Source organism: Carcharodon carcharias, chromosome 6 (assembly GCF_017639515.1).
Source record: "Carcharodon carcharias isolate sCarCar2 chromosome 6, sCarCar2.pri, whole genome shotgun sequence".
Lineage (NCBI taxonomy): Eukaryota > Metazoa > Chordata > Chondrichthyes > Lamniformes > Lamnidae > Carcharodon > Carcharodon carcharias.
Window position 1 is genome coordinate 2,298,858 of NC_054472.1, and position 25,768 is coordinate 2,324,625.

At 42.3% G+C, this 25,768-nt stretch overlaps 2 protein-coding genes across 6 annotated transcripts in view; one reads left to right on the forward strand and one right to left on the reverse strand.

Moving 5' to 3' along the window:
• bmper (BMP binding endothelial regulator) overlaps nucleotides 1-25,768 on the forward strand; it is a 159,304-nt gene that overhangs the window by 132,008 nt on the left and 1,528 nt on the right. For 2 of the 3 annotated variants that reach the window (XM_041189104.1, XM_041189105.1), the window contains 2 exons: nucleotides 252-382; nucleotides 5,733-8,082. In XM_041189104.1, the coding sequence (XP_041045038.1) occupies nucleotides 252-382; nucleotides 5,733-5,911 (310 nt within the window). In that variant the 3' untranslated portion in view covers nucleotides 5,912-8,082. Of the gene's footprint in view, nucleotides 1-251; nucleotides 383-5,732; nucleotides 8,083-24,792; nucleotides 24,889-25,768 lie in introns of those variants that run through there. The other variant, XR_005943271.1, reaches the window with a different exon arrangement.
• dpy19l1l (dpy-19-like 1, like (H. sapiens)) overlaps nucleotides 8,569-25,768 on the reverse strand; it is a 76,742-nt gene continuing 59,542 nt past the window's right edge. Inside the window, exons 16-23 of one of the 3 annotated variants that reach the window (XM_041189103.1) lie at nucleotides 24,850-24,948; nucleotides 20,517-20,572; nucleotides 17,604-17,628; nucleotides 16,486-16,605; nucleotides 12,265-12,439; nucleotides 11,286-11,385; nucleotides 10,113-10,238; nucleotides 8,569-8,847 (exon numbers count right to left, since the gene is read on the reverse strand). In XM_041189103.1, coding sequence (XP_041045037.1) covers nucleotides 8,826-8,847; nucleotides 10,113-10,238; nucleotides 11,286-11,385; nucleotides 12,265-12,439; nucleotides 16,486-16,605; nucleotides 17,604-17,628; nucleotides 20,517-20,572; nucleotides 24,850-24,948 — 723 coding nt within the window. In that variant the 3' untranslated portion in view covers nucleotides 8,569-8,825. Of the gene's footprint in view, nucleotides 8,966-10,112; nucleotides 10,239-11,285; nucleotides 11,386-12,264; nucleotides 12,440-16,485; nucleotides 16,606-17,603; nucleotides 17,629-20,516; nucleotides 20,573-24,849; nucleotides 24,949-25,768 lie in introns of all 3 variants that reach the window. The other 2 variants (XM_041189100.1, XM_041189102.1) reach the window with 2 other exon arrangements.

Consider the following 25,768-nt stretch of genomic DNA (forward strand, 5'->3'; position numbering starts at 1 on the left):
GTGTCTCCCATTTCCTCATTGCAAATTTACAGCTGAGCCCTTTGTACAGGTTTTTAGCTTTCACATAAGGCTGTGATTGTCTGTGTCTGCTTTGGAACCCTCGCTGCTGAACCTGGCTGGCACTTTAAAATAAATCCAAATTTTCTGCACCTTCAAGTTAAACATTTTACATTGTTGGCCAAACCTTTTTGGAACTGTTGCTTCCTTAACTCCTCCGTTGTGTTCTAATTTGTGCATTGTGTTTCTCATAGATCCTGTGTCACAGATATGTGTGAGTGTCCAGTACACAAGAACTGTTACTGTGAGTCTCTCATCGCCTACATGCGAGCCTGTCAGAGGGAAGGTGTCCACGTGTACTGGCGGCCGGAGATAAGCTGCCTCGGTAAGCAAACAAGAGACAAGTAATCAGATACAGGGGCAGGAATAGGCCATTCGGCCCCTCAAGCCTGCTCCATCATTCATTAAATAACAGCTGATCTGACAGTGGCCTTAACTCCACTTTGCAGTCTGACCCCATAACCCTCGACTCCCTTGAAGATCAAACATCAAACTCAGCCTTGAATATACTGAGTGACCCAGTCTCCGCTGCTCTCTGAGGGAGAGAATTCCAAACACACTGACAACCTTTTGAGAGAAGAAATTCCTCCTCAACTCCGTCTTAAATAGAGACCTCTTATGACCCCAGATGACCTCACATTTTCCCACATTATACTCCATCTGCCACATTTTTACCCATTCACCTCATCTATCTATATCCCTTTGCAGGTATTTTGCATCCTCCTCACAATTTGTTTTTCTATCCATCTTTGTCAGCAAATTTGGCTACAATACAGTAAATCCCTTCATCCAAGTCATTAATATAGATTGTAAATAGTTGAGACTCCAACATTGATAATATTGTGATTTTCTACATGTCCTGCCACTACCTTTTTAGCAATGGATTCTAGCATTTCCCCAATGACAGACTGCAGTAATTATGGTTTTATTTAGTGTGTAATGTACCTTTAAGAATAATAATTGTTAGAGAAGATCACATGATAATTACTACACAGATATTAGGCTAAACTGCTTCCTGCCTCCCTCCTTTCTCTAAGTTTCCCTCTTTTGCCTTTTGATTTTCTAAAATTCTTGAGTTTCTGTGTCTGTTACTGTGATGATTCTAATAACAAGGAGAAGAAAACACCAGTGGGAGTAGCCTATAGGCCCCTTGACAGTAGCTATACTGTAGGAGAGAGAATAAATCAGGAGATAATGAGGGCATGTAAAAAAGGTAGTATATTAATCACGGGTTACTTTAATCTTCATGTAGATTGGGAAAATTGGCAGAGGTAGGCATGAGCAAGAATTCATAGAGTGTATTCAGGACAGTTTCCTAGAACAATATGTTATGAATCCAACCAGGGATCAGGCTATTTTGGATCTGGCAATGTGTAATGAGGCAGCTTTAATAAATGATCTCAGAGTAAAAGATCCCACCGGAAACAGTGACCATAACATAGTAGAATGTAGCATTCAGTTTGGGAGTGAGAAACCTGGATCGGAAACAACTATGCTAAACTTAAATAAGGGTACTTACAATGGAATGAGGGCAGAGTTGGCTGGAGTTGACTGGCAGAGGGGTTTAGCAGAAAAGACAGTGATGAACAATGGCAGATGTTTAAGAAAATAGTTCATGACTCACAACAAAGATATATCCCAGTGAGGAAGAAGGATTCTAGGAAGGGGGTAAACCAACTATGGTTATCCAAGGAAGTTAATGATAGTATCAAATTGAAAGAAAAAACATACAATGTGAAAAAGATTAGTGGTAAGCCAGAGGATTGGGAAGATTTTAAAAACCAACAAAAGATGACCAAAGAAATAATAAAGAGGGAGAAAATAAACTTTGAGAGTAAACTAGCAAATAATATAAAAACAGACAGTATGAGCTTCTTTAAATATATAAAAAGGAAGAGAGAGGCCAAGTGAAGGAGGCTGGGGAAATAATAATGGGGAACCAGGAAATGGCAGAGGAGTTGAATAAATACTTTGCATCAGTCTTCACAGTAGAAGACACTAATAGTATCCCAACACTTAATAATCAAGGGTTAAAAGAGGGGTAAGAAAGAAATACAATAACTATCACTAGAGAAAAAGCACTGGCAAAACTAATGGGGCTAAAGGCTGATAAGTCCCCTGGGCCTAATGGGTTGCATCCTAGGATATTAAAGAAAGTAGCTACAGAGATAGTGGATGCACTGGTAGTAATCTTCCCAGAATCCTTAGATTCTGGAAAAGTCCAGAAGATTGGAAAACTGCCAATGTAAAACCCTTATTCAAAAAGAGAGGGAGACAAAAAGCAGGTAACTATAGGCCAATTACCTTAACATCCATCATTGGGAAAATGTTAGAGTTTATTAGAAAGGATGTAATAGCAGGGCATTTAGAAATGCATAATATAATCAAGCAGAGTTTGCATGGCTTCATGAAGGGGAAATCATGCCTGACAAATTTATTAGAATTCTTTGAGGTGGTAACAAGCAGGATAGATAAAGGAGAACCAGTAGATGTAATATATTTGGATTTCCAAAAGGCATTCGATAAGGTACCACACATAAAGCTACTTAATGAGATAAGAGCCCATGGTGTTGGGGGTTGTATATTAACATGGATAGAGGATTGGCTAACTAATAAAAGACGGAGAGTTGGAATAAGGGGGGCATTTTCAGGATGTAACTAGTGGAGTGCCACAGGGATAAGTGCTGGGGCCACAATTATTTACAATACATATTAATGATTTGGATGAGGGAAGTGAATGTACTATCGCCAAGTTTGCAGATTACACAAAAATAGGTGGAAAGGCAAGTCGTGAGGATGATACAAAAGTCTACAGAGGGATAGAGACAGGTTAAGTGAATGGGCAAAAACTATTTAAATGGAGAAAGACTGCAGAAAGCTACACACAGAGGGATTTGGGGGTCCTTGTGCATGAATCACAAAAGCTAACATCCAAGTTCAACAGGTAATAGGGACGGCAAATGAATGTTGGCCTTTATTTCAAAGGGAATGGAGTATAAAAATAGGGAAGTCTTACTAAAACTATACAAGGCACTAGTTAGACCATACCTAGAATACTGTGAACAGTTTTGGTCCCCTTACCAAAGGAAAGGTATACTGGCATTGGAGGTAGTCCAGGGAAGGTTCACTAGGATGATTCCGGGAATGGAGGGATTTTCTTATGAGGAGAGGTTGAGTAGGTTGGGCCTGTACTCATTGGAGTTTAAAAGAATGAGAGGCAACTTTATTGAAACATATAAGATTCTTAGGAGGCTTGACAGGGTACATTCTGAGAGGTTGTTTCCCCTTGTGGGAGAGTCTAGGACCAGAGGCTATAATCTCAGAGTAAGGGGTCACCCATTTAAAACAGAGATGAGGAGGAATTTCTTCTCTCCGAGGGTAGTCAATCAGTGGAATTCTTTACCACAGAGGGCTGTAGAGGTTGGGCTGTTAAGTATATTCAAGGCTGAGATAGACAGATTTTTAATCAGGAAGGAAATCAAGGGTTATGGGGAAAAGGCAGGAAAGTGCAGTTGAGGATGATCAAATCAGCCATAATCTCATTGAATATCAGAGCAGATTTGATGGGCCAAATGGCCTACTTCTGCTCCTACGTCTTATGGTCTCATAAATACTAGCTGAAAATCTCTGCCATTTCCTTGTTTCCCACTTCGAATTCCCACTCACCTCTAAGGGATCGATGCTAACTATACTAACCATAGCTACTCTTTTCTTTTTATATACTTGTCCAAGTTTTTACTGTCTGTTTTTATATTTCTTGCTTGTTTTCTCTCAAACTCTAATTTAGTTTCTCCTTCATTTTTTGTCACGCTTTCCATATTTCTAAAATTTTCCAATCATCTGACCGACCACTGATCTCCACAGCAGTGAGTCTTTATCCTTCTCACAGAGCCTTTCTGAATTCTCAATGGAATATATCTCTTGTTGAGAGTTATGAAATATCTCCTTAAATATCTGCCATCTTCTCTACCATCTTACCTTTTAACCTGTTTTCCCAGTCCGCTTTAGCCAACCCTGGTTTTTATTGCTTTTATTTAAGTTTCAGACGCTCCTGTTGCAGATCCTTTACTATGAGATCATTAATTCATACAGTCTTATTCCACATTACCAGGTCTAAAATAACCTGTTCCCTGGTTTGTTCCAGAACATATTGCTCTAAGAAACTGTACCAAAAACAATTTATGAACTCATCCTCAAGGCTACCTTTGCTGATTTGATGCATCCAATCTATATGAAGATTAAAATTGCTACAATTATTGTAGTGTCTCTGTTACAAGCCCCGATTATTTCTTGACTTATGCTGCGTCCCAATGACTTCTCTCCCTTCCTATCCTTATCTCCCCCCAAACTAATTCTACATCTTGATTTCCTGAGCCAAGATCACTTCTCACGACTGTACTGATCTGATTCTTTATTAACATAGCTATCCCCACCTCGTTTACCTTCCCTCCAGTCCTTCTGAAATCATACTGCCCAACCATACTTACTTGTTTTTATTTGTGCTGTCAATTCATCCATCTTGTTATGAATGTTGTGTGCATTCAGATAAAGAGCCCTTAAGCCTGTCTCTTCTTCATTTTTCACTCTGGGTTTATTTACTGGTGCACTCTTTTATGTTTGTACACTCTGTTCCTTCCTGTCACATCCTGGTTATCATTGCCTGTATCGCTACCCTGCACCAATTTGCATGTTGTTTAATCCTTGTAAGAACATTTAGAGACTTTGACCACATTGATCCCCTGGAGATTTGAGGAGAGCATTTCCCTGCAGTAACTTTCTCCACGTTTTACCTTTTGTAATGGGGGGCAGGAGGGGGGAGTGGGGAGTGGGGGGGTGGTACATGTGCATGGATTTGTGAGGAGTGCATGTTTTGGGAATTCTGGATTGTTCTTCCAGCTGTGTAAATATTCACCCAGACTTTGTCAGTTGATTAAGGGTTTTGCGTTCTCTGAGTCTGGATATAGTCCCATTTTAGAACATTTCTTTATTTTGCAGAAACTTACACCTGATGTGAGAGCTTTTGATTCTGGGATTGTCCTGGCCAGGCAGCCCTTGTTAAAATGAGCTCAACGTTCATTACCCTCCAAACACAGGGCGCCCTGTTACATTCCATTAACGTTCCTCATGATTAGCTTTCTAAGTATAAAAAGATTTTGGCGTCACCTGGTTGCATTCTCATCTATTCAGTTGTAGCCAGAGAAAATTCTGCAATGGCTTCTCTTCCCATTTCCAGACCATTCCATCTGGTGTCCCCCAAGGATCTATCCTACTTCCCAGCTACCCCCCTCCCCCACCTATATACACTGTCCTCAGTGACAGCATCCAAAAGCACAGCATTGGTTTTCACATGCACACCGGATACATCCAGCTGTACCTCACCATCACCTCTCTCTCCTCCTCCATTGTCTCTAAGTAGATGAGCAGGAGTCTCTGCTAATTAAATATTAAGACTGAAAATATTGCCTTTGATCTCTGCCACAAACGCTGCTCTTGTTCTGGTTGTCAAGGGACAAGTCTTCAAGGGTAATTCCTTGGCCTTAGAATTCCGAAATACTGCAGAAGTCCCTGAATGCGATGCTGAAACTATCCTGGAGAAATGAAGGGAAGACCTTTCACTCCAGAATGATGTAACAAAGTGTGTTGGTGTTTTTAATCTTTATGCATTCTCCTTTTAGCTACTCAGTGTAAGCACGGTGCTGTGTACGACACGTGTGGTCCAGGCTGCTCCAAAACCTGTGAGAACTGGAATGAAATTGGTCCTTGCACAAAGCCATGTGTAGCTGGCTGCCATTGCCCAGCAAGCCTGGTACTTCACAGAGGACGATGCATAAAACCAGCCGTCTGTCCCCGGTGACACGACTGGGGAGCCCCTAACCTTGTGATTAACGATGGTGATGATTAGCAAGCAGCTACTTTCACCGGCCTTGGGGTGACTGCTCTGTCATTGTATCTACAACCAAGAAAGTGGAACGCATGTATATTTCCAATACAGCTAATTGATGATTAACCATTGGACAAAATATATAAACTGTTGCTGAATGTATAAACAGACAAAACTTTTAAATTAATATAAAGAGAAAAAGGACTGAAATCAGTCAAAAATCATTTATTTTACTGTTCTACAACATTTAAAATACTTCAAAAAGACTGTTTAATATTTAAATGTTGGCCTTTGCACCTGTTTCTTGACAGTGTGCTAAAGAAAACTGACATCCGTGAAGAATGAGTATCTTGAATGAATGAAGGGCACGTCTCTCATCAGGCATTTTAACCTGTTGGAAATGCAACCCTGCACCTTGCATCCATGGACAGATTTAAGACAAGATTTGATGTCAAGATGATGCAGGTGATAAGGGAGTCCAGCGATGGGCAGCATCTTTTAATGGCTTTTAAAACAGTTACCTTGGTTTGAAATGCCCTCAGTCACAGGTTGACACACAAGATCCAAGCAGACATGTGGGCAAAACCTCGTAGGAGACAACAGTGAAGATGGCTACTTACCCTGCAGCTCCCAGACTAAAATCATTCTCTACTCTGATCTCAAGAACTTCTAGCTTGATGTATTTCAGGCATTTCTTTTGCAGATCAAACTTGTGACTGGGATTCATTCAACATCATCTTCAGTAATGGAATGATTCCAGAACCCACTGATCACAGAGCTGATGTGACTCCATGCTCAGAAACCAATAACGAACATCACCTAGTGTGGGATTTAACTCAAGGTCCATGCCTCAGTCACTCCTATTTAGTGTGGAATAGGATAGTCTGGCACAATGTATTTCTGCTTCTCATCGTGTTCGAGAGTGCAGTTAGTTGCTAGAAGATCACGCAACAGAAATGATCAAGGTGGTGGTGGTGATGGTGGCGAGATTAATCCAACTTGATGTTATCAAAGAAATTGACTACCACTCAACTCAAAGGCACAAGGTTTGTTGTATTCTGCATTTATTGAGAAAAGGCGTATATATGTGTACATGTACGGCCACAGACTCCATGTTGTGCATGAAATTCCAGCAGTGACAACAGCACAGTCAGGAGCAGTGAGGATGGGACTGTCAGTGTGCTTTGAAATGAAGTGAAAAGTGAGATATTAAATACTCCTAAACAGTTTGACACAACTCGACATTCACCAGCTCAATAGAACAAAGTTCAGAAACAACTTGTGCTTTGAAGAATAGAATCACATTTCTATACACATCATACCAGTGTTAAGGGAGGTCCAAATCTGTAGCTCTAAAACTTCCTATTGGCTGTTTATCAGTTTACTGATATTATTAAATATTTGGTAAGCTTTATCTGACCAAGTGGTTGATCTGAGAGCATAAAATGTGGCTAGGTTAAGTGTTGACAACTGCCAGTGGCCAGTTTTTTCTCCATGCGACAGAATGAGTCAAAATTTAACAAAAACCTGTTTGGAACAACTAGAATGAATACTGTTTTAGTAAAATGGCAATATCTTCATTTTTTAAAGAAACATTATCTGATTGCTACATCCAGTGTCATGATTTAACTAAATTACTATGTCAACATTCCTCATTCAATTTTGCTGTGTCAGTTGTCACAGTGCAGTTGCAGGCCTGGCCATCAGGTGGCTCTGTTAGAAAGTTTCCCAACTCTTAGCATCTTGTGTGGAACAAACACAAACTGTGACATGTTTATAGAGCTCCTGTTTTTCAGGTGAAGGACAGATGCCACCTCCATCTGCCAGGGGATCAGTGTCTTGGTTTAATATTTCATTCAAAGGATAACCCTAGTGCAGCACTCCCTCAGTACTGCCCTTGGATTTTTGTGCTTAAGTTTCTGGAGCAGGGCTTGTACCCACAACCTTCTGACTCAGGCAAGAGCAGCATCCACTGAGCTACAGCAGAAGATGAAGTAGGGAATGTTACAAGATACACCAACCTGGACATTTACTTATATCCATCCTAGTATTTGCAGGGCAGGTTTCCTTAATGTCCTTATTCGCACATGGTCTAATAAAGGTGAGACGGGTGATACAAAATAAACACAAAAACTTGCTGCAAATGAACCTTGCTGAGTATTTTTATAATGAATGATGCAGCAATTTGACTGATGTTTTTAATCCTGTGTCTGCTGCTCAGCAATACCAACTGTGCTACATAAATGCAAGTTCTTATTGTCAGCTGTTGCTAGGCATCCCAGTGTAGACCATCCAATGAGCAGGATAGGAGATGAGTGAGAAGTATGTTGCATTCACTCTCTGCACCGAGTCTGCACCTATGGCAAGCACAAGCTCCAACCCCCTCATCCTTCCAGAGGTCAATGGGTTCCTGTTCCTTGACATTCACATCCAGGAAAACAGGAAAAGCAGACTTGGTGGGGTGGGGGGAGAAGGATCAAGAAAACACCCTATTCAGAAATTTTACACTCTAGAAATCAAATAAAAACAGAAAATGCTGGAAGTTCAGCAGTAATTTAAATAATTATACACAGGAAAGTAAGTATAACAGCAATTATCAACCTTTGCACAGAGAAATAACGACAATCTTATTTTACTCAAAATCTTTATTGAAAATAATCACATATGCATAACTCCATAAAGACATGAAAATTCTGTTTACAAAGAAACACTTACAAAGATCATATTTCTACATTTGCTTTTGTCTTCATTCACACCTCCTGTTGCCGTTTTTAAGCCATTTGAGATTTCATCTGCACAGCAAAGTTCAACTGGACTCAACCCGGAAAAGCCTCTGTTCAGCCAATTCCCACAGATTTCTATGTCCAGTTGAGACTTTTCTTTATCTTTAAGACTTTGTAAACGTCATTCTGAAACACAGGAGTGAAGTGAGGAGCAGGTGATTTGGAAAGGACTGAGCACAAGGGGGGTTTCATTGCATTGTGAGCATCCTCCACATCCCAAATTTCTGGCATACTGCAACCAGGCCTGTGTGCAACAGAAATCTGTTAATCAAAATAATGGTACTTTCATTTTAAATAGACACAAATTCATCATCCAGAGCTGGAAGAATCCACAACCAGTGTGAATCATTAAGTTGATAGGGTTTATGAGTCAGTCAAGTACCTCATTACCATTCATCTCTCTCTGCCGAGTGGTTCTGATGGTGAACACCAATGTCGCAGTAATGAGTCTGGAGGAGTTACTTCATTCCAAGGGTGAAATTTTACGACAGTGGGATTTTACATTCCCGCTGAAGTCAGTGAGGTTTAGAATGTCTCGTTGCATTTTACAGCCTGTCCCCACTGAAATGGGGCTGTAAAATTCTGCCCCAAGCATGTGGGATCAGGACTGACACTAATTCAGCTCCCTCATATTACCATGTATCCCAGTCATTCCAACAGCAACACTCAAACTGGGCCATTAGAATGGAAGTGACAGAAATACCAAAAGCTGGTGAATTTAATGCACTGGATTTCAGTCTCGCCACTTCCACATGGCATTCAATGGCATTCTGATCATCAAAATCTTTAAGCATCGACATCCTACGGGTCACCAGTGACCAGAAACTTAACTAGTAACTGGACCACCAATACAAATGCCAAGGCTAGGAATTCTGTGGCAAGTAACTCACCTCCGAACTTCCTAGAGTTTGACCAGCATGTACTAGTGACAAGTCAGGAGTGTGATGGAATACTCCCCACTTGCCTGGATGAGTGCAGCTCCCACAACAAACAGGAAGCTTCATACCACCCAGGACAAAGTAGCCCACTGATTGTCACCACACCCACCCCCAGCAGTGCACCTTGGCTGTAGTGTGTAAACAGACTCAGGAGATTAGAGGGCACCAATTTAACGCCTATTCTAAAGCATTTTGAAATAATTTTAATAATTTTTAAAGATATCTCAGAGGATCTTTGTTCATTTAAACCCAAATTAATCATCGGAAATAAATATTACAGAATTTGTTGCACACAACAGGAAAGGGTGGCACTGAGGGAACAATAAAAGGGCTAAGTTCAGTGGTCTTCCTCAAATTTACACTGAGCTCAAATCAATGAGGAACAACTAATTACAAAGAGGAAAAAGATTCTGAACAGAAATTACTTACATAAGCTTTAAATCAGACATGTACCTTGTTTTTCTTAAGCACCAGGAATCTTCAAAAATAAAATAGTCTACTCCCAGCCTCATGAGCCCATTCTTCACTTCCTCTGCGGGTTTCCGACTGTACATCGCATACACCTGCTTCGTTCTTTCTCTATTTGAGAACAAGCAGAGACTTGGATTTTTTTTTAGCTCAAGTGGGATGAGCACAGTATTTCCTTAATGAGAATTCGACTGGGAGGGGAGGAAAGGGGAGGCGTCGGACACAGGTGGGGTTGGGGGAGGGGTCAGGATGAGGAGCGGGGGGGGGCTCGGGAAGAGGAGCAGAGGGGGGGGCACGGAAAGAGAAGCGGAGAGGGGGGATCTCAGGAAGAGGAGCGGGGGGGGGGTGCTGTGGAAGAGGAGCAGAGAGGGGGGGGTTGTGGTTGTGGAAGGGGAGCAGAGAGGGGGGGCTCCGGAAGAGGAGCAGAGAGGGGGGGGCTCGGGAAGAGGAGCAGAGAGGGGGGGCTCGGGAAGAGGAGCAGAGAGGGGGGGGCTCGGGAAGAGGAGCAGAGAGGGGGGGCTCGGGAAGAGGAGCAGAGAGGGGGGGGCTCGGGAAGAGGAGCAGAGAGGGGGGGGCTCGGGAAGAGGAGCAGAGAGGGGGGGGGCTCGGGAAGAGGAGAATAGTTTCACTCAATTTATAAAAGCCTAATTATACTAAGAGTGTCAGCACAAAACAGGGAGAGTGCGGTGCGAATGCTGCAGTATAGGGAGGTATGAGTAACAGACATTAGTATTTGTAGGAAATGGCTGGAGCTCAAGATTTGCGAATTTGAGATGAAAGAGGGAGAGGGTTTTCTTGGAGAAAGTTATGGATGGCAGTCATCTCGCTGAGAGATGTGAGCTGGCAATGGTAGACCAGGCGTTGGTCCGCATTCGGTGGTCAGGAAATGCAAAGAGGGATCGGCTACAACAGCAGCAAATACTTGTATAGAAATGAGAGAGTACATAACTTTGCATTGGGAACTGAGTATATCTCTGCGCTGTGGTTCAATTACTGTATCCTATAACTTTGCCACAGCTAAACATTGTGCTTACTCTCACCTCCCACAACACAATGCCGTGAGGATTGACTAGTATTCACAGCTATTACACTCCTGTGATATAGTACATCACCAAAGGTTATTGAAGTGAGGTAATGGAGAACAAAAGAATGACTGACCTCAGGCCTGCATCTTCATAGTGTGGGTGATTTACAATAGGGCGTCCTGTAGATAACCTGATGCTTGCCATTGTGGGCATAGCTCCAGCAAACACAGCATCTGCAAGGTGAATGTATGATTGTTTTTGCTCATTAAAACCTCCATTTTACTGCTATCTACCTTTAAAAGGTTATTAAGCTCTCGTCAATCTATACACACTCACACAACACAGTAACATTTTCTTAGCACTGCTTCCAAATCAATTACAGGTAATGCAGAGCTAAAATGGGCATTAAATGATTTGTGGATTAATAGCATGGCCCCTGAATTCCCTCAACCAGTTGTTGCTCTGCACATCCAAAGGCTCAAAGCATCACTTTAAGTTCTAGGCAAGGGAATGCCAAATGACCAGCTCTCTTTCCTGACCATAGAACAACTCTATCCCCAGCCTGAATGAAGCCTCAGTCAAAACCAGCAGCCTCTCTGTTTCCACACACTCCCTTTGACTTCCTTTTTCCCCATTGCCAGAATACACAGGTATCACTAATCAATTATCATCAAGTGTATCCTCTATAGTTCCACCCAACCTGCTTCCCTTTCACTCACTATCTCAAAGGCTGACTCTTTAATATAATGCAGCCATTTTAAGCCTGTGCAGCAGCAGGAATATTGGTGTATTAAGGAATCTGACTAGGGCCTACTGTTAACTCAGAGCAATCAGAACTTTATTCTGTAATTGGTTATGTGATGTGCATACCTGACTGATGAGTAGATGAAATGTGAAAACTCCACTCTCAGAGTAAACTTCCCTTGGTCATTGAGCACAAACACATGATAAAAAAAGCTGCAGAGCCAGTGAGCCAGCACCTAATGGTTTGCTGCCCCACAACATACAGTACATTTCGTTTGGGAGATTTCGATACTCTGAATGGCTAAAGGATCTACAGCAAACTCAATCAAGCACCATTTCTCCACAGAAGTCATTTTTCTAACACCCACCTTTTTTGGTATTTTCTTTAATCCACTCCAATAATTCCTCCTGAGGGAAGTTGCTGAACTCTCCAATGATGCTCCACTGCTCCTTTAGGTTTACTGCCCCCTGTAAAGCCATTGCTGCCAGCATTACACACACAATTATCTGGTGATGGGATTTACTCCGAACCCGGCTAAATAGCTAACAAAAGGAAGAAGAAACAGAAAGAAGCAATGAAACAAACTTTCAATCTAACTGCTTTTACTCTGGTTAAGAAACTACTGAGTAGGTGTGAGAAAGACGCTGAGCAGAAAGAGAATTCAGAGTTTTGACAAATGATAGTGTCTCCTGCCAATGCAAGATGGCAGTCTACATGTGCACTGGTCCGCACAGGCATGAAAATCTACTGACGTTATTCACCAGCGCCCAAGCTGCCAGTAACAGCTATCCATGGTCAGGCCACTGTGCATGTGCAATTAGGGGCTGCATGGTGTGGTGATGTCAGAAGGATCACACATATGTAAATTTCAAAATCTGACAGTTCATGGGGAGTGTGTCCGTAAGCACAGGGAGTGTTGGGAAGTATTTACGAAGGTGCCAATCTGCTCCTCCTCAATCCCAACCCCTCCATCCTTTCCCTGGGTAAACACTTTCAGGGAATCCTGCAAGGTACTAGCATGGATAGAAGATTGGCTGTCTGGCAGGAGGCAGAGAGTGGGGATAAAGGGGTCCTTCTCAGGATGGCGGCCGGTGACTAGTGGAGTTCCGCAGGGGTCAGTGTTGGGACCACAACTTTTCACTTTATACATTAATGATCTAGATGAAGGAACTGAGGGCATTCTGGCTAAATTTGCAGATGATACAAAGATAGGTGGAGGGACAGGTAGTATTGAGGAGGTGGGGAGGTTGCAGAAGGATTTGGACAGGTTAGGAGAATGGAATACAACGTGGGGAAGTGTGAGGTCATGCACTTTGGTCGGAAGAATAGAGGCATAGACTATTTTCTAAATGGGGAGAGAATTCAGAAATCTGGAGTGCAAAGGGACTTGGGAGTCCTAGTCCAGGATTCTCTTAAGGTTAACTTGCAAGTTGAGTCGGTAGTTAGGAAGGCAAATGCAATGTTGGCATTTATTTCGAGAGGACAAGAATATAAAAGCAGGGATGTGCTGCTGAGGCTTTATAAGGCTCTGGTCAGACCACATTTAGAATATTGTAAGCAATTTTGGGTCCCGTATCTCAGGAAGGATGTGCTGGCCCTGCAGAGGGTCCAGAGGAGGTTCACGAGAACGATCCCAGGAATGAAAGGCTTAACATATGAGGAACGTTTGAGGTCTCTGGGTCTATACTCGATGGAGTTTAGAAGGATGAGGGGGGATCTGATTGAAACTTACAGAATACTGAAAGGCCTGGATAGAGTGGACATGGGGAAGACGTAGGAGAGACTAGGACCCGAGGGCACAGCCTCAGAGTAAAGCGAAGACCTTTTAGAACAGAAATGAGGAGAAACTTTTTCAGCCAGAGAGTGATGAATCTATGGAATTCATTGCCACAGAAGGATGTGGAGGCCTGGTCATTGAGTGTATTTAAGACTGAGATAGATAGGTTTTTGATTGGTAAGGGGATCAAAGGTTACAGGGAGAAGGTGGAAGAATGGGGGTGAAAAACCTATCAGCCATGATTGAATGGCGGAGCAGACTTGATGGGCTGAATGGCCTATTTTCTGCTCCTATGTCTTATGGTCTTAATCTCCTGTCGATGCTTGCTTATGTAATGGTTATTGCGATCAAGCGCATGCTGCCATAGGTTTTCTCCAGACTTTATGGAAGGCAGACAGGATACAATTTTCACAGTGAAACCCAAGGATTTACTATCGCTCCTTGTTCCAAAGGCAACTCTGCAATTATTCCTTGTAAAGATGCACTTTTTCAAGGTTCTGGTTACAAGCAGTGGTGCATTCCAGCATGATTGACGGGGTGCAGGGGCTTGCCTTAAATCTGTGTTTTTCTTTTATGCATGTTATACCTTAAATAACCCACAATGGATAAGTATAAATTAATTCAGTGGCACATTTCTTTCCGAGTGCCCATTAAAAGGACACAGCTGTCCAGCTGTGAGGATTTCAGCAGTGCCATCTTTGGTGCTCCAAATGATGTCACGGAGAAACACTGTCGAACTGCGCATGCTTGGAGTGTGCACAGCGCTGGTGGGAAAAGCAGCCGGCAAATAAACACACCCTGTACATAAATACCAACAACAAAGGAGCTTTTATACAGAGAGCCGGTGGTTCAAAATAAGTCCTTTATTTTGCAAACCTGTATAAAAGGATAATGAAGGGTCATCACAACCTGAAATGTTAAGTCTGTTTCTCACCACACGTGCTGTCTGACTTGCTGAGTATTTCCAGTATTTTCTGCTTTTATTTTCAATTTCCAGTGTTTTCAGCGTTGCTTTTGTATAAAAGGATGAAGTTTATTGTAGTACATTCTGATATTTATTGTGTTATGGAAAACACATGGGGAGAAGAGCATAAGAAATAGGAGCAGGAGTAGACCGTACAGCCATGGCTGATCTTATTGTGGCCTGATCTCCACTTTCCTGTCTGTCCCCTATAACCCTGGACTCCCTTGTCCATCAAAAATCTGTCTAACTCAGCCTTGAATATATTCAATGACCCAGCCTCCACTGCTCTCTGGGGGAGAGAATTCCAAAGGTTAATGACCCTCTTGAGAAGAAATTCCTCATCTCCGTCTTAAGTGAGACACCCCTTATTTTTTTAAAACTGTGGCCCCTAGTTCTTGATTGCCCTGCAAGGAGAAACATCCTCTCAACAATTACCCTGTCAAGTCCCCTTAGAATCTTAAACGTTTCAATAAGATCACCTCTCATTCTTCTAAACTGCAATGAGTATAGGCCCAACCTGCTCAACTTTCCTCATAAGATAATCCCTTCATTCCAGAAAACAGTCCAGTGAACCTTCTCTGAACTGCCTCCAGTGCAAGAACATCCTCTGTTAAGTAAGGAGACCAATGCAGTACACATTACTCCAGGTGTAGTCTTACCAATTGTACGACTGTAGCAAGACTTCCTTACTTTTATATTTCGTCCCCCTTGCAATAAAGGCCAACACTCCATTTGCCTTCCTAATTACTCGCATCTAACCTTTTGGGTTTCATGCACAAGGCCACCCAGGTCCCTATGTGCCCTCCTTTAAAATAATATTTTGTTTCTCTATTCTTCCCAAGTGAACAGGAAATGATTAGGACTGCTGTTTTTGTTACATCCAGAATTAAGTGCTGAATAGTAAGACATTTCGTCCAGCCTATGCATATCCACATACTCAAAGCTCCAGGTCAGTCTGACTGCAGTGTTGGCATGAAACAGAACGACTTTGCACTGACATTGCAGTGTGTAAATGCAGTTAGAATTCAAGCATCAGGATTGACGTGTCCCTGAATCTAAGTTGCCGGAACCTGTGTAGGAGGTAATGCCAGTCCTCTTTGCTTCAGATCTGGCACCCAAGCTTTGCACCCATACAAAATGATTTTGGCATTGTCTCAGTGCTAAACTTATGGAATGCACATCCCCCAAGAAAGTTACCTGGACAGCACTGATTTCAATTGCAATGTCCCTATTTTCCAAGTGCACAGTCTCATTCTGCAGCATATAACATAGAACAAGTAGCACTGACTTAGGATGCAATACATCCAAGATCACATCATAAATACGAGGATTAGCTCAGTTTATGACAAATTTCATAATTTTTAACTACTGAATATAGTATTAAAGAATTTATACTGCTGGCTTGAAAATTTTAATCCAAATATCAAAATCAGAACTACATTAACCTCATCACAGGAGGAATGTACTTGGTTTTCATTGCAACTCCAGAGTGACATTATTTTCTCTAATCCCATACATCACTTTTCCAAATTACACAAAATCTATCAGATTAATAATAAATGTTATTTAAAATCAAACACCAGTCAGTCATGTGCTAAATGTCTTTTTGAATTCCATTAGTGGACTGCACTGCACTCTGATTAGGCTGCGTACCAGCAAACAGTTGCCCAGTGACACAAAATAGACTTGCTGATTTGAAACTGAAACATCCAACGTTGACAGTTTTCTTTTGCTGTATCAATTTATTGCAGCTACTTTCAACTCATCATCATCTAACTGGCTTTAGGAGCTGGGCTGAACAAGTGTGGGTAACAATGCTAAAGTCCATTAGTGAAGCTTTATCTTACCTGCCTGGAGCAAATTAGAGAAGCCATGATGCACATATGAGGAGTGAGGAAAAGTTTCAGTCTCATGATGAGAATGGCCAGGACAACAAACGCTACCAACTGCAAAACATGATAGACCAGCTGTCGAGACAGAAATACAAATCACACGTTATTATATACCTTCAATCTATCAGCAAAAGGTTATGATAATTTCAAATATCTTTAAGCCCTCCAATATATGCAAACTAGAAACGCAGGGCCTGAAATTCCAGCACCACCACTCTGTACTATAAGTGAATTGGAGCAAGACCTCAGGCTGACTTTGTCCCAAATCCCCAGGAAGGACCATTTTAATTATCGGGAAAGGCACTACGGATTGTCCAGCAGAAAATGAGAGCAGCGCCCTGCTTCCCCATCAAGGAGTCAGAAACCCTCATCGTCTGAGTTGTCAATCAAATTTTATTTCCATTTCTTCCCAAAGGGAAAACAGAACTTGGCTTCTAATGACAACTGATCCCCTCTGGGGTTGATAACCTGCGTTGGGAGGTATTTGTAAAGCCAGTACAGGATCTCAGTCCTGTTCTCAGTAGGCATTAGGGGCCCACTGGGTAGATTTCCCAAAGTGATCCAGGAACTCCCCCAAGTCTAGAGTGCTGGTTGCAGAGGTAGGGAAGTCCTGCAGAAGATGTACCCACCACCACCGCAAATCAGAAAATGTTAGCGGTAAAACCAGACAGAAATCCGTTCCATTCAGGTCCCAAATTCCAAGCTTTGATGGGTGGGAAGGAGGATCTGCCCATTTTGCACATTCTAATCGCTCACTAATAGTGGGTCCTAAATAAATAGGACAGATTTTCCACTGCCTTCACAATGCAGTGTCTCCCAACAGCCAGGAGACTGGATGGAATTGCTCTCTGACCACTGTCAATGAGGCCTACTACTGGCCTAGCAGAAATGAGCTTGCACTGAACTCATCCATTTATGGTTATGGACAAAAATGGGTCAAACAAATTGGTGCTGGTTAAAATGAACATTAAAACTGTCCTCAGCCACTAATGACCAGAGAATCAAATATCCAATGTAATTGTCAATGTAACTCTTCATAAAATTTGATCATGAAGTGTAAGAAAGTGTTTTACCTCTCCACGGGTTGGACATCTCTTACTAAAAGGAAAAGAGAAAATACACATTTTAATCACTAAGTAACACTTTATTTTACAACCTTTAGCCAGACTCACAATAACTGTGTCCACTAATAGTCAGTGAGTTTCAACAGGCAGCTTCCCCTTGACCAAGTTTCTTAATGCACAAAAGGACCTGAGGGAAAGATACAGATCCTGAGTTTCCTAAGGCCTTGAGCACAGTCCAGGATTTGGAGTGGGGTCAGATGACAAGGGAAAGAATATCAAACTGGACGCATAAAGCTCAGCTTTCCACCCCTGCAATGTTAGGGGCAGGCCGGAGGGATGGGGTGGGGGAGAAGGGTTCCTGTTGGGGTCAGTGGGGGGGGGGGGAAGTTTCATTCTGTTACACACTCACTCGGGTTATGAAGGAAGCAGGGCCCCTGGAGGAGGATCTCCCTCTAGAATTCCAACGGCTTACATGTCAGGGTAGCCCAATCATCGGGACACCAGAGAGCTGGGTGGAAGGGCTCTGAGGGGTGAACTGACCTGGGTCTTGGCCTCGACAACTCAAAACTGTTGGCAGCATGTAGCCAATCCATCTCTGATATAAGAGAAAGATTAACAGGTACAGTAGGTAGCATTGAGGTTATGTTACTTAACTAGTAGCGCAGAGGTTTGGATCATTGCTAGAGACATGGGTTCAAATCTCACCACAGCAACTGGGGAATTTAAATTCAGTTAATCAAGTAAATCTGGGGGTAAAAAAGCTATTCTCAGTAATTGTGACCATGAAACTACTGGGTTATCATAAAAACCCATCTGGTTCACTAATGTCCTTTAGGGAAGGAAATCTGCTGTCCTTACCCAGTCTGGCCCACAGTATTTACATGGCTGGTTCTCAGCAACCTACTGGTTGTAGATGCAGCTGTCCATGAGAATGCTGTTAGGAGTGAGCACCACACAGTCCAATGTGAAGACATAGTCCCATCTTTACACTGAGCATACCCTCTGTCGTGTTGTGTGGAACTACCACCATGTTAAATGCGATAGATCCATAACTGATCCAGCAGCTCAAAACTGGGCACCCATGAGGTGCTGTGGGCCATCAGCAGCAGAACTGTACTCAACCACAATCTGTAGTCCCAAGGCCCGGCATATCCCCCACTCCACCATTACCATCAAGCCAGAGGATCAACTCTGGTTCAATGAGGACTGTAGGACAGCATGCCAGGAGCAGCACCAGGCATACCTAAAAATGAGGTGCCAACCTGGTAAAGCTACAGCACAGGACCTACTTGCATGCCAAACAATGGAAGCAATGTGCAGTAGACAGAGCTCAGTGATCCCACAACCAACAGATCGGAACACAAGAGGAATCATATTTGACTCAAAACGCTAACTCTGTTTCTCTCCACAGGCGCTGCCAGGCTGAGTTTTTACAGCATTGTGTGTTTTTATTTCAGATTTCCAGCATCCGCAGTATTTTGCTTTTATTTCCAGGTACTGAAGCATGCCAGTACCCACACACAGCAAAACCTATTCACCTTCAGGCTTGGGCTGATAAGTGACAAGTAACATTCACATCACACAAGTGTCAGATAATGACGATCTACCCTTAACATTCAATGACATTACCATCACCGAATCCCCCATCAACATCCTGCGAATCACCACTGACAAGAAACTGAATTAGATCAGCCATATAAATACTGTGGCTACAAGAGCAGGTCAGGAACTGTGAATTCTGTGGCAAGTAATTCACCTCCTGACTCTCCAAAGCCTGTCCATCATCTACAGGGCACAAGTCAGGAGAGTGATGGAATACTCCCCACTTACCTGGATGAGTGCAGCTCCAACAACACTCAAGAAGCTTGACACCATCCAGGACAAAGCAGCCTGGTTGATTGGCATCCCATCCAGCACCTTAAACATTCACTCCCTCCAGCAGTGGCACACAGTGGTGGCAGTGTGTACCATCTACAAGATACTCTCCAGCAACTCAACAAGACTTCTTCGGCAGCACCTGCCAAACCCGCAGATTTACTGCCTATGCAGGAACACCACCACCTGCACGTTCCTTTCCAACTCACCCACCATTCTGACATGGAAATATATTGCTGCTCTTTCAATGTCACTGGGTCAAAATCCTGGGACCCCTTTCTTAACAGCACTGTAGTGGGTACCTACACCACATGGACTGCAACAGTTCAAGAAGGCAGCTCACCACCACCACCTTCTCAAGGGCAATTAGGGATGGGTGATAAATGCCAGCCTAAGAATGAATTTCCCATTTACCTCTGGACCCTTATTTTGTGTCCATATGTGAGCCATTACACCTCACATTATCATCCTTTTGTCATTGACTCTCTCCTGCCCATCACCCTCTCAGACTTTTTCCTTTTGTTCTTTCCCCCCTCCCCCCTTTCTCTCCCTCAATACTTGTTTATAAACTGTTGAATCCCTACCTTTCACTTCTGATAAAAGGTCATCAACTTGCAACATTAACTCTCTCTCTCTGCAGATTCTGCCTGACCGGCTGAATATTTCCAACATTGTCTGTTTTGATTTTAAATACTTTTAATCTACTCGACCTGTTGCCCTATGGCCCAGTTCCACTTGATGCACCAATTCTGGTGGAGGGGCAACTGACTGAAATAATGACACACTTAAGCTCCTCGACATTGCACAGGGTCAGGAGCAGAGGTAATAGGTACAGAAGGATACCTGCTCAGCTCCACTTCTGTCAACAAAGTGGGTCCAAGGAATGTTTGCCCCACTATAGCTAAAAGCCAATCTGAAGTTTACAGGATTACAGTGTCAACTTTGTATTTTTTCACTTATTCCTCATTTTAAGAGCTGTGGGGTAAAAGGGTCAGTTTGCTGCATTTCAAAGCCTAAAGCCCACGCTGACACATTTAGGACACTTACTCATCTATACCTTCTGGCAGTCCTCCTTTTAACAAACAGAGCAGCTCCTTCAAAGTCTGTAAGTAAATAATAAATCATTACTATTTTCAGAAGTTCAATGAAAGATTTTATTCTAAATCACCTTTTACAAATTAAACATTGAATGATTAAGAAAACACAGCCTAAATAGATCAGTAGAAAGAGTAGCAATAAAAAGGCACAAATCTGTATTTGCTAAATGTCAATGTTCAACGCAAGGGGGTAGTTTAGATTGATGAACTAACTCAGCTGCACACAAGTTTATACATCCAGGGGCTGAAATCTACCTGACGAGGAGGAGGCATTCTACATTCCCATGGAAGTGCTGGGGTGTGCCACTGACCCCAAACTTCACAGGTGTCATTCCCTATCTCCCCACCAAAGAAGTTAATGCATCCTACAGCCCCCTTTGCAAAGGAACCAAAATTAAATAGTCAAAAGAAAAATAACATTTTACTTCTTTGAGGGCTGAGACCATAACCCCAGCCTGGACTCCCAGGTGGGGCCCACTACTATCTTTCAATGGGGTATTTACAACAACAAACTGTTAGATCCCTCTGGGGACTGGGATCAGGAAAACCCCTGATGTTGGGAGTTTCTGCTTTGATCCTGCTACCTCTCACACTACTAGCCTTGCATGGAGTCTAAAGCCCACAGTATCCAGATCCCAGCCAATATACCACTGACTGATGCTCCATCAACAACATCCTGGAAGTGTCACAAACATTCTGCTCCCAAGTTTATCACTGAGCACAGTACATTTCAATAGCTAATCTCCCAAGCTGTCACTCATTGATTAAAAATATAAATACATTTTAAATTAAATTAAAAATAAGATATGAAGCAATTAATAATTCATAGAACTATAGAATTAAAGCTTAGAATGAGGGCATTCAGATCATTGTGGCTGTACTAGTGCTAGATTTTCAAGTGGAGCAGTCTACTGAATCTCATTTCATCACTTCCGCTCTGTATATTCCTTTTTATTCATCACTTTCCAGCACATTTCTAATCCCATTTCAAGTGATATTATAATCTCTCCCTCAGCAGCCCAGTAAATATTCCATGTCACTGGGCTAGCAATCGAGGTGCCCAGACTAATGCTCTGGGGGCGAGGGTTCAAATCCCACCCTGGCAGCTGATGGAATTTAAATTTAATTTATAAATCTGGATTAAAAGCTAGTCTCAGTAATGGTGACCATGAAACTATCATCGATTATCTTAAAAACCCATCCGATTCACTAATGTCCCGCAGGGAAGAAAATCTGCCATGCTTACCTGGTCTGATCTATATGTATCTCCAGATCCATATCAATGTGGTTGACACATAACTGCCCTCTGAAAGAGCCTAGCAAGCCACTCAGCTCAAGGGCAAGTAGGGATGGGAAACAAATCCTTGCCAGTGACATCCATATTCCATCAAAGAATAAAGAAAACTCTGTAAAAGATAGCGTCCCTCTGAGCCAAGGTGTCAGAAGGTCACAGGGTCAATTCCCACTCCAAAAACTGGAGCACATATTCCAGGTTGATACTCCCAGTGTGGCACAGGGAGACAGTGACACGCTAATGGGCCAGCGCAGAGGGAGCAGCAGCACATCCCAGATCTCGGTACTGAGGGACCATCGTCCTGTCAAATGATCTGTACAGAGGACGTGCTGCCCTTTGGAGGTGCTATCTTTCGGATGAGATGTTAAACTGGGTCCCCTTCTGCCCTCTCAGAATCCTTTGAAACTATTCAAAGAGCATCAGGTGGGGAGTTCTGGAGGTCAACATTTCATTGTCAACCAACACTACAGATGCTGATTATCCATTGATGTTTGTGGGAGTTTGCTGTACAGAAATTTGCTGTCACGTTTCCCTATTTACAACAGCAATTCTGAAGTACTTCATACATTGAGGTGGCGAAAGACGCCATGGAAATGTCATTTCTTCTAAAGGATCATTGTGCGGAAGAATTATTCTAACTCCTTGCTTCATTCCTCTAGTGATAGCCCTAAGTCTATGTTCAGTTAGTGACTAATTAACCTGTGGAAACAATCTTTCACTGCTTACCTGCTCAGAATTTTAAAATCTAAGATTACCTGTAACCTCCAGTAAAAAAAAATTCATATTTCATGTCATTTGTCATATCCAGTATTATTCTAATGAATCACTGAGAGGCTCAAATTCCCTCTTCACATGCTGATTCTATACAATATTCCAACAATGGCCTAAGTATTGTACAAATGCATCCCTTCAATTTATTGTAATTATAAATTAAACCCAGAATTCCCATGGCTTTTTTTACAACCTATACTCCCACCCCCAGCTTTCACTGTTCCTGCACTCTGTGTTAAAGGCCTAACCATTTAGGCTGCACATCAGTTCACTGATTTTCCCCACAGGTACCATCTTGCATTTCTCTATCTGCCCGCTCTGCTAACCCAGCCAATTCTTCTGCATTCTCCAGTCCTCTTCCTCAATGTCATCTCCTGCTAAGTCAGCATCATCAGCAAACTCCAACATCACTCCCCTTGTGCTTATATCCAAACCACTTATATAAAATCCACTCCTTTTTATATTGTCTCTTAATTCTCAGGTGGAATGTTATTAAATCTTGTATATTCCACATGTCAATTCAATTAATTACACGTCACTTGTCCTTTACAAATCCACAGAACTGCTTCTGCTTAGCTCGGATTCTAAGTGCTGCCTAACGTCCTCCTATGTAAGGAGGCTGTTCCTTCAATACTTTGCACCCAGAGAATGTTTATTTCCCAGACTTTCAGTACAGGAAGGATGGACAGAAACCTGCACCTGCAATGGGTGCAAACTAACAGCTGCTATGGCAGTAAGCTGGGTGGGGGAATTACTGACACGTGTCGTGGAAACTATGAGACCGGCATACTTAGCACTGTGCTACTCGTGCTACGAGAAAGAGTTATGAACTTTGTGAAACAAAATGCAAGATGAGAATCTGGGCTCTTTGGTTCTCCAGTTGGCAGTGTTTTTACAGAGATTACACATTTGATCTTTACCAGCAAACAATGCTTTCCTCTTCTAAGTAATTTTCCTAGTTTTTATTAGAGTTTTTTTTAGGTTACCTGAGTAAATGAACATGTTTGTCCCTTTCACAAACTGCATCCTTTTGCTTCAACCATTCATGTATTTTTGGATGTGTGCTCCAGAACTAGCCAAGCTGTTCCAGTACAGCTACAACACTGGCATCTACCCGGCTATGTGGAAATTTGTCCAGGCATACCTGTGCACAAAAATCAGGGCAAATCCAACCCCACCAATTACCGTCCCGTCAGTCAACTCTCAATCTGTCCACTAAAATTATTGAATCAAAATATTTTCACAGAATGATCAGAACCATAGTACAGGACTGCAGAGATAGGCAGGATAAGACTGGTTCTTTACAGTCTTTCAGGAAGGCTGTAGACTTTGGAATATTAAGGTATCACAAAATGCACAAGGTAAAATTTTGAATCATGAATAATGGGTTTGGGTCCTCCTGGGGTTTGTCTAATCACCCATAAGGCATCATCAACAGGAGTTTTTGATGGTGATTCCTGAACCAGCTCTGGATTTTCGCTTCTCAGCTCCCCTGAAGAGACAGGAGGCAAGGACGGCTGGTGTACAAGGGTGGAGCCAGCCGATGGGGTGAGCATGCATGGAATCTGGCATAACAGATGGAAAGTACCACCGATCAGCCATCATCTAAATTAAATAGAAACAGAAAATGCTGGAAATACTTAGTAAGTCAGGCCGAATCTGAGAGAAACAGGTTAACAGTCATTTGTCAGTATTAAAATCTGACAATCTAACAGATGCGGCTGAGTATTTCCAGTGTTTGCTATTTTTATTTCAGATTTCCAGCATCTGCAATATTTTGCTTCTGTTTCAAGTGAATGTCAGGACAGGGTTTAGGGGCTGAATGGTCTACTTCTGCTCTTATGAAGTCTGCTTGCACCTTTATGCCCACCTCTTCTGGAAACTGAGTCACAACTGAGTGTGTGCTTTTGGTGATGTGAATGGAACTAAGCCTCTATCTATGGTACATATCATCAGTAAATCCATGTAGATCAAAAGACCGGAATCATAAAATGAGAAAATAGTGAAATGCAATTTTAACTCTTCCTAAGGAAACAACTCCCACTACACCAGAACCTGGTAAACAATATTATTCACATGGATCACTACCCCATCAGTTAGTCTATAGAAAAACTCAAGAAATAATTACACAAAATTAAATGTTCTTACCCCTCTTTATCAGAAACTGATGCCCTTGTCCCAACCCAACTGTCACGGAAATAGAACCTGGTCAGTGTACCTCTATTCGAGTTTTGAAGAATCGGTCAGGCAATCTTAGGTGAGTACAATAAACGTCTTGTACGGTGGAGGGTGAGTACTGAGCTCCCATCCTATCCACCTAAAAGACAATATGTACATCCCTTATGTAGATGCAACTATTTTGAGGTCAAAAGTATTCTGTGAACTGAATGTACTAATAATTCAACTTAAAAAAATTTACTTCATAACTTAAAATGAAATGTCTAGAAGAGCAATATTGCCTATCTTGCCACAGCTTCCTCATTCTTGGAATTAAAGCGTACTGCAGCAGTGGTCCCAAATTGCAAACAGAGAGAAACCGAAGGCAATTCCTTTGGGGTAATTTGATGACATTGTATCAGCCATGTGACTCCCCCTTTCCAATGCAATATAAATAAGTGTTTCTCTGGAGTTGTGCCAGTTGGTTTATCATGGAATTAGAACAGCACAGAGTAAGGCCATTAGACCCATTGTACCTGCGCTGGATCTTTGAAGAGTTATCCAATTAATTCCACACCCCTGCCCCTTCTCCGGGACCCTGTAAATTTTTCCCTTTCAAATGTATATCCAATTCCCCTTTGAATCTACTTCCACCAGCCTTTCAGTCAGCGAGGTCTAAATCACAATAACTCGCTGCATAAAAAAATGTTTCATCTCTCCTGTAGTTCTTTTGCCAATAATCTTAAATCTGCATCTTCCGGTTACTGATCCTCCTAACTGGAAACAGGTCCCCCTTATTTACTCCGTCAAAAGTTTTCATGCCAGATTTATCAGAGAAAGCAGAAATATACTTAAGTCATTGTAATATGTGCAAAAGGGAAAACATTTTGTTAAGCTATATTCACAACTGATGGGGTAAGAGCGCTACGCTAGTGGGGGGGAGTTTTCATTCAAAAAAAAAATCAAGAAACCAATACATG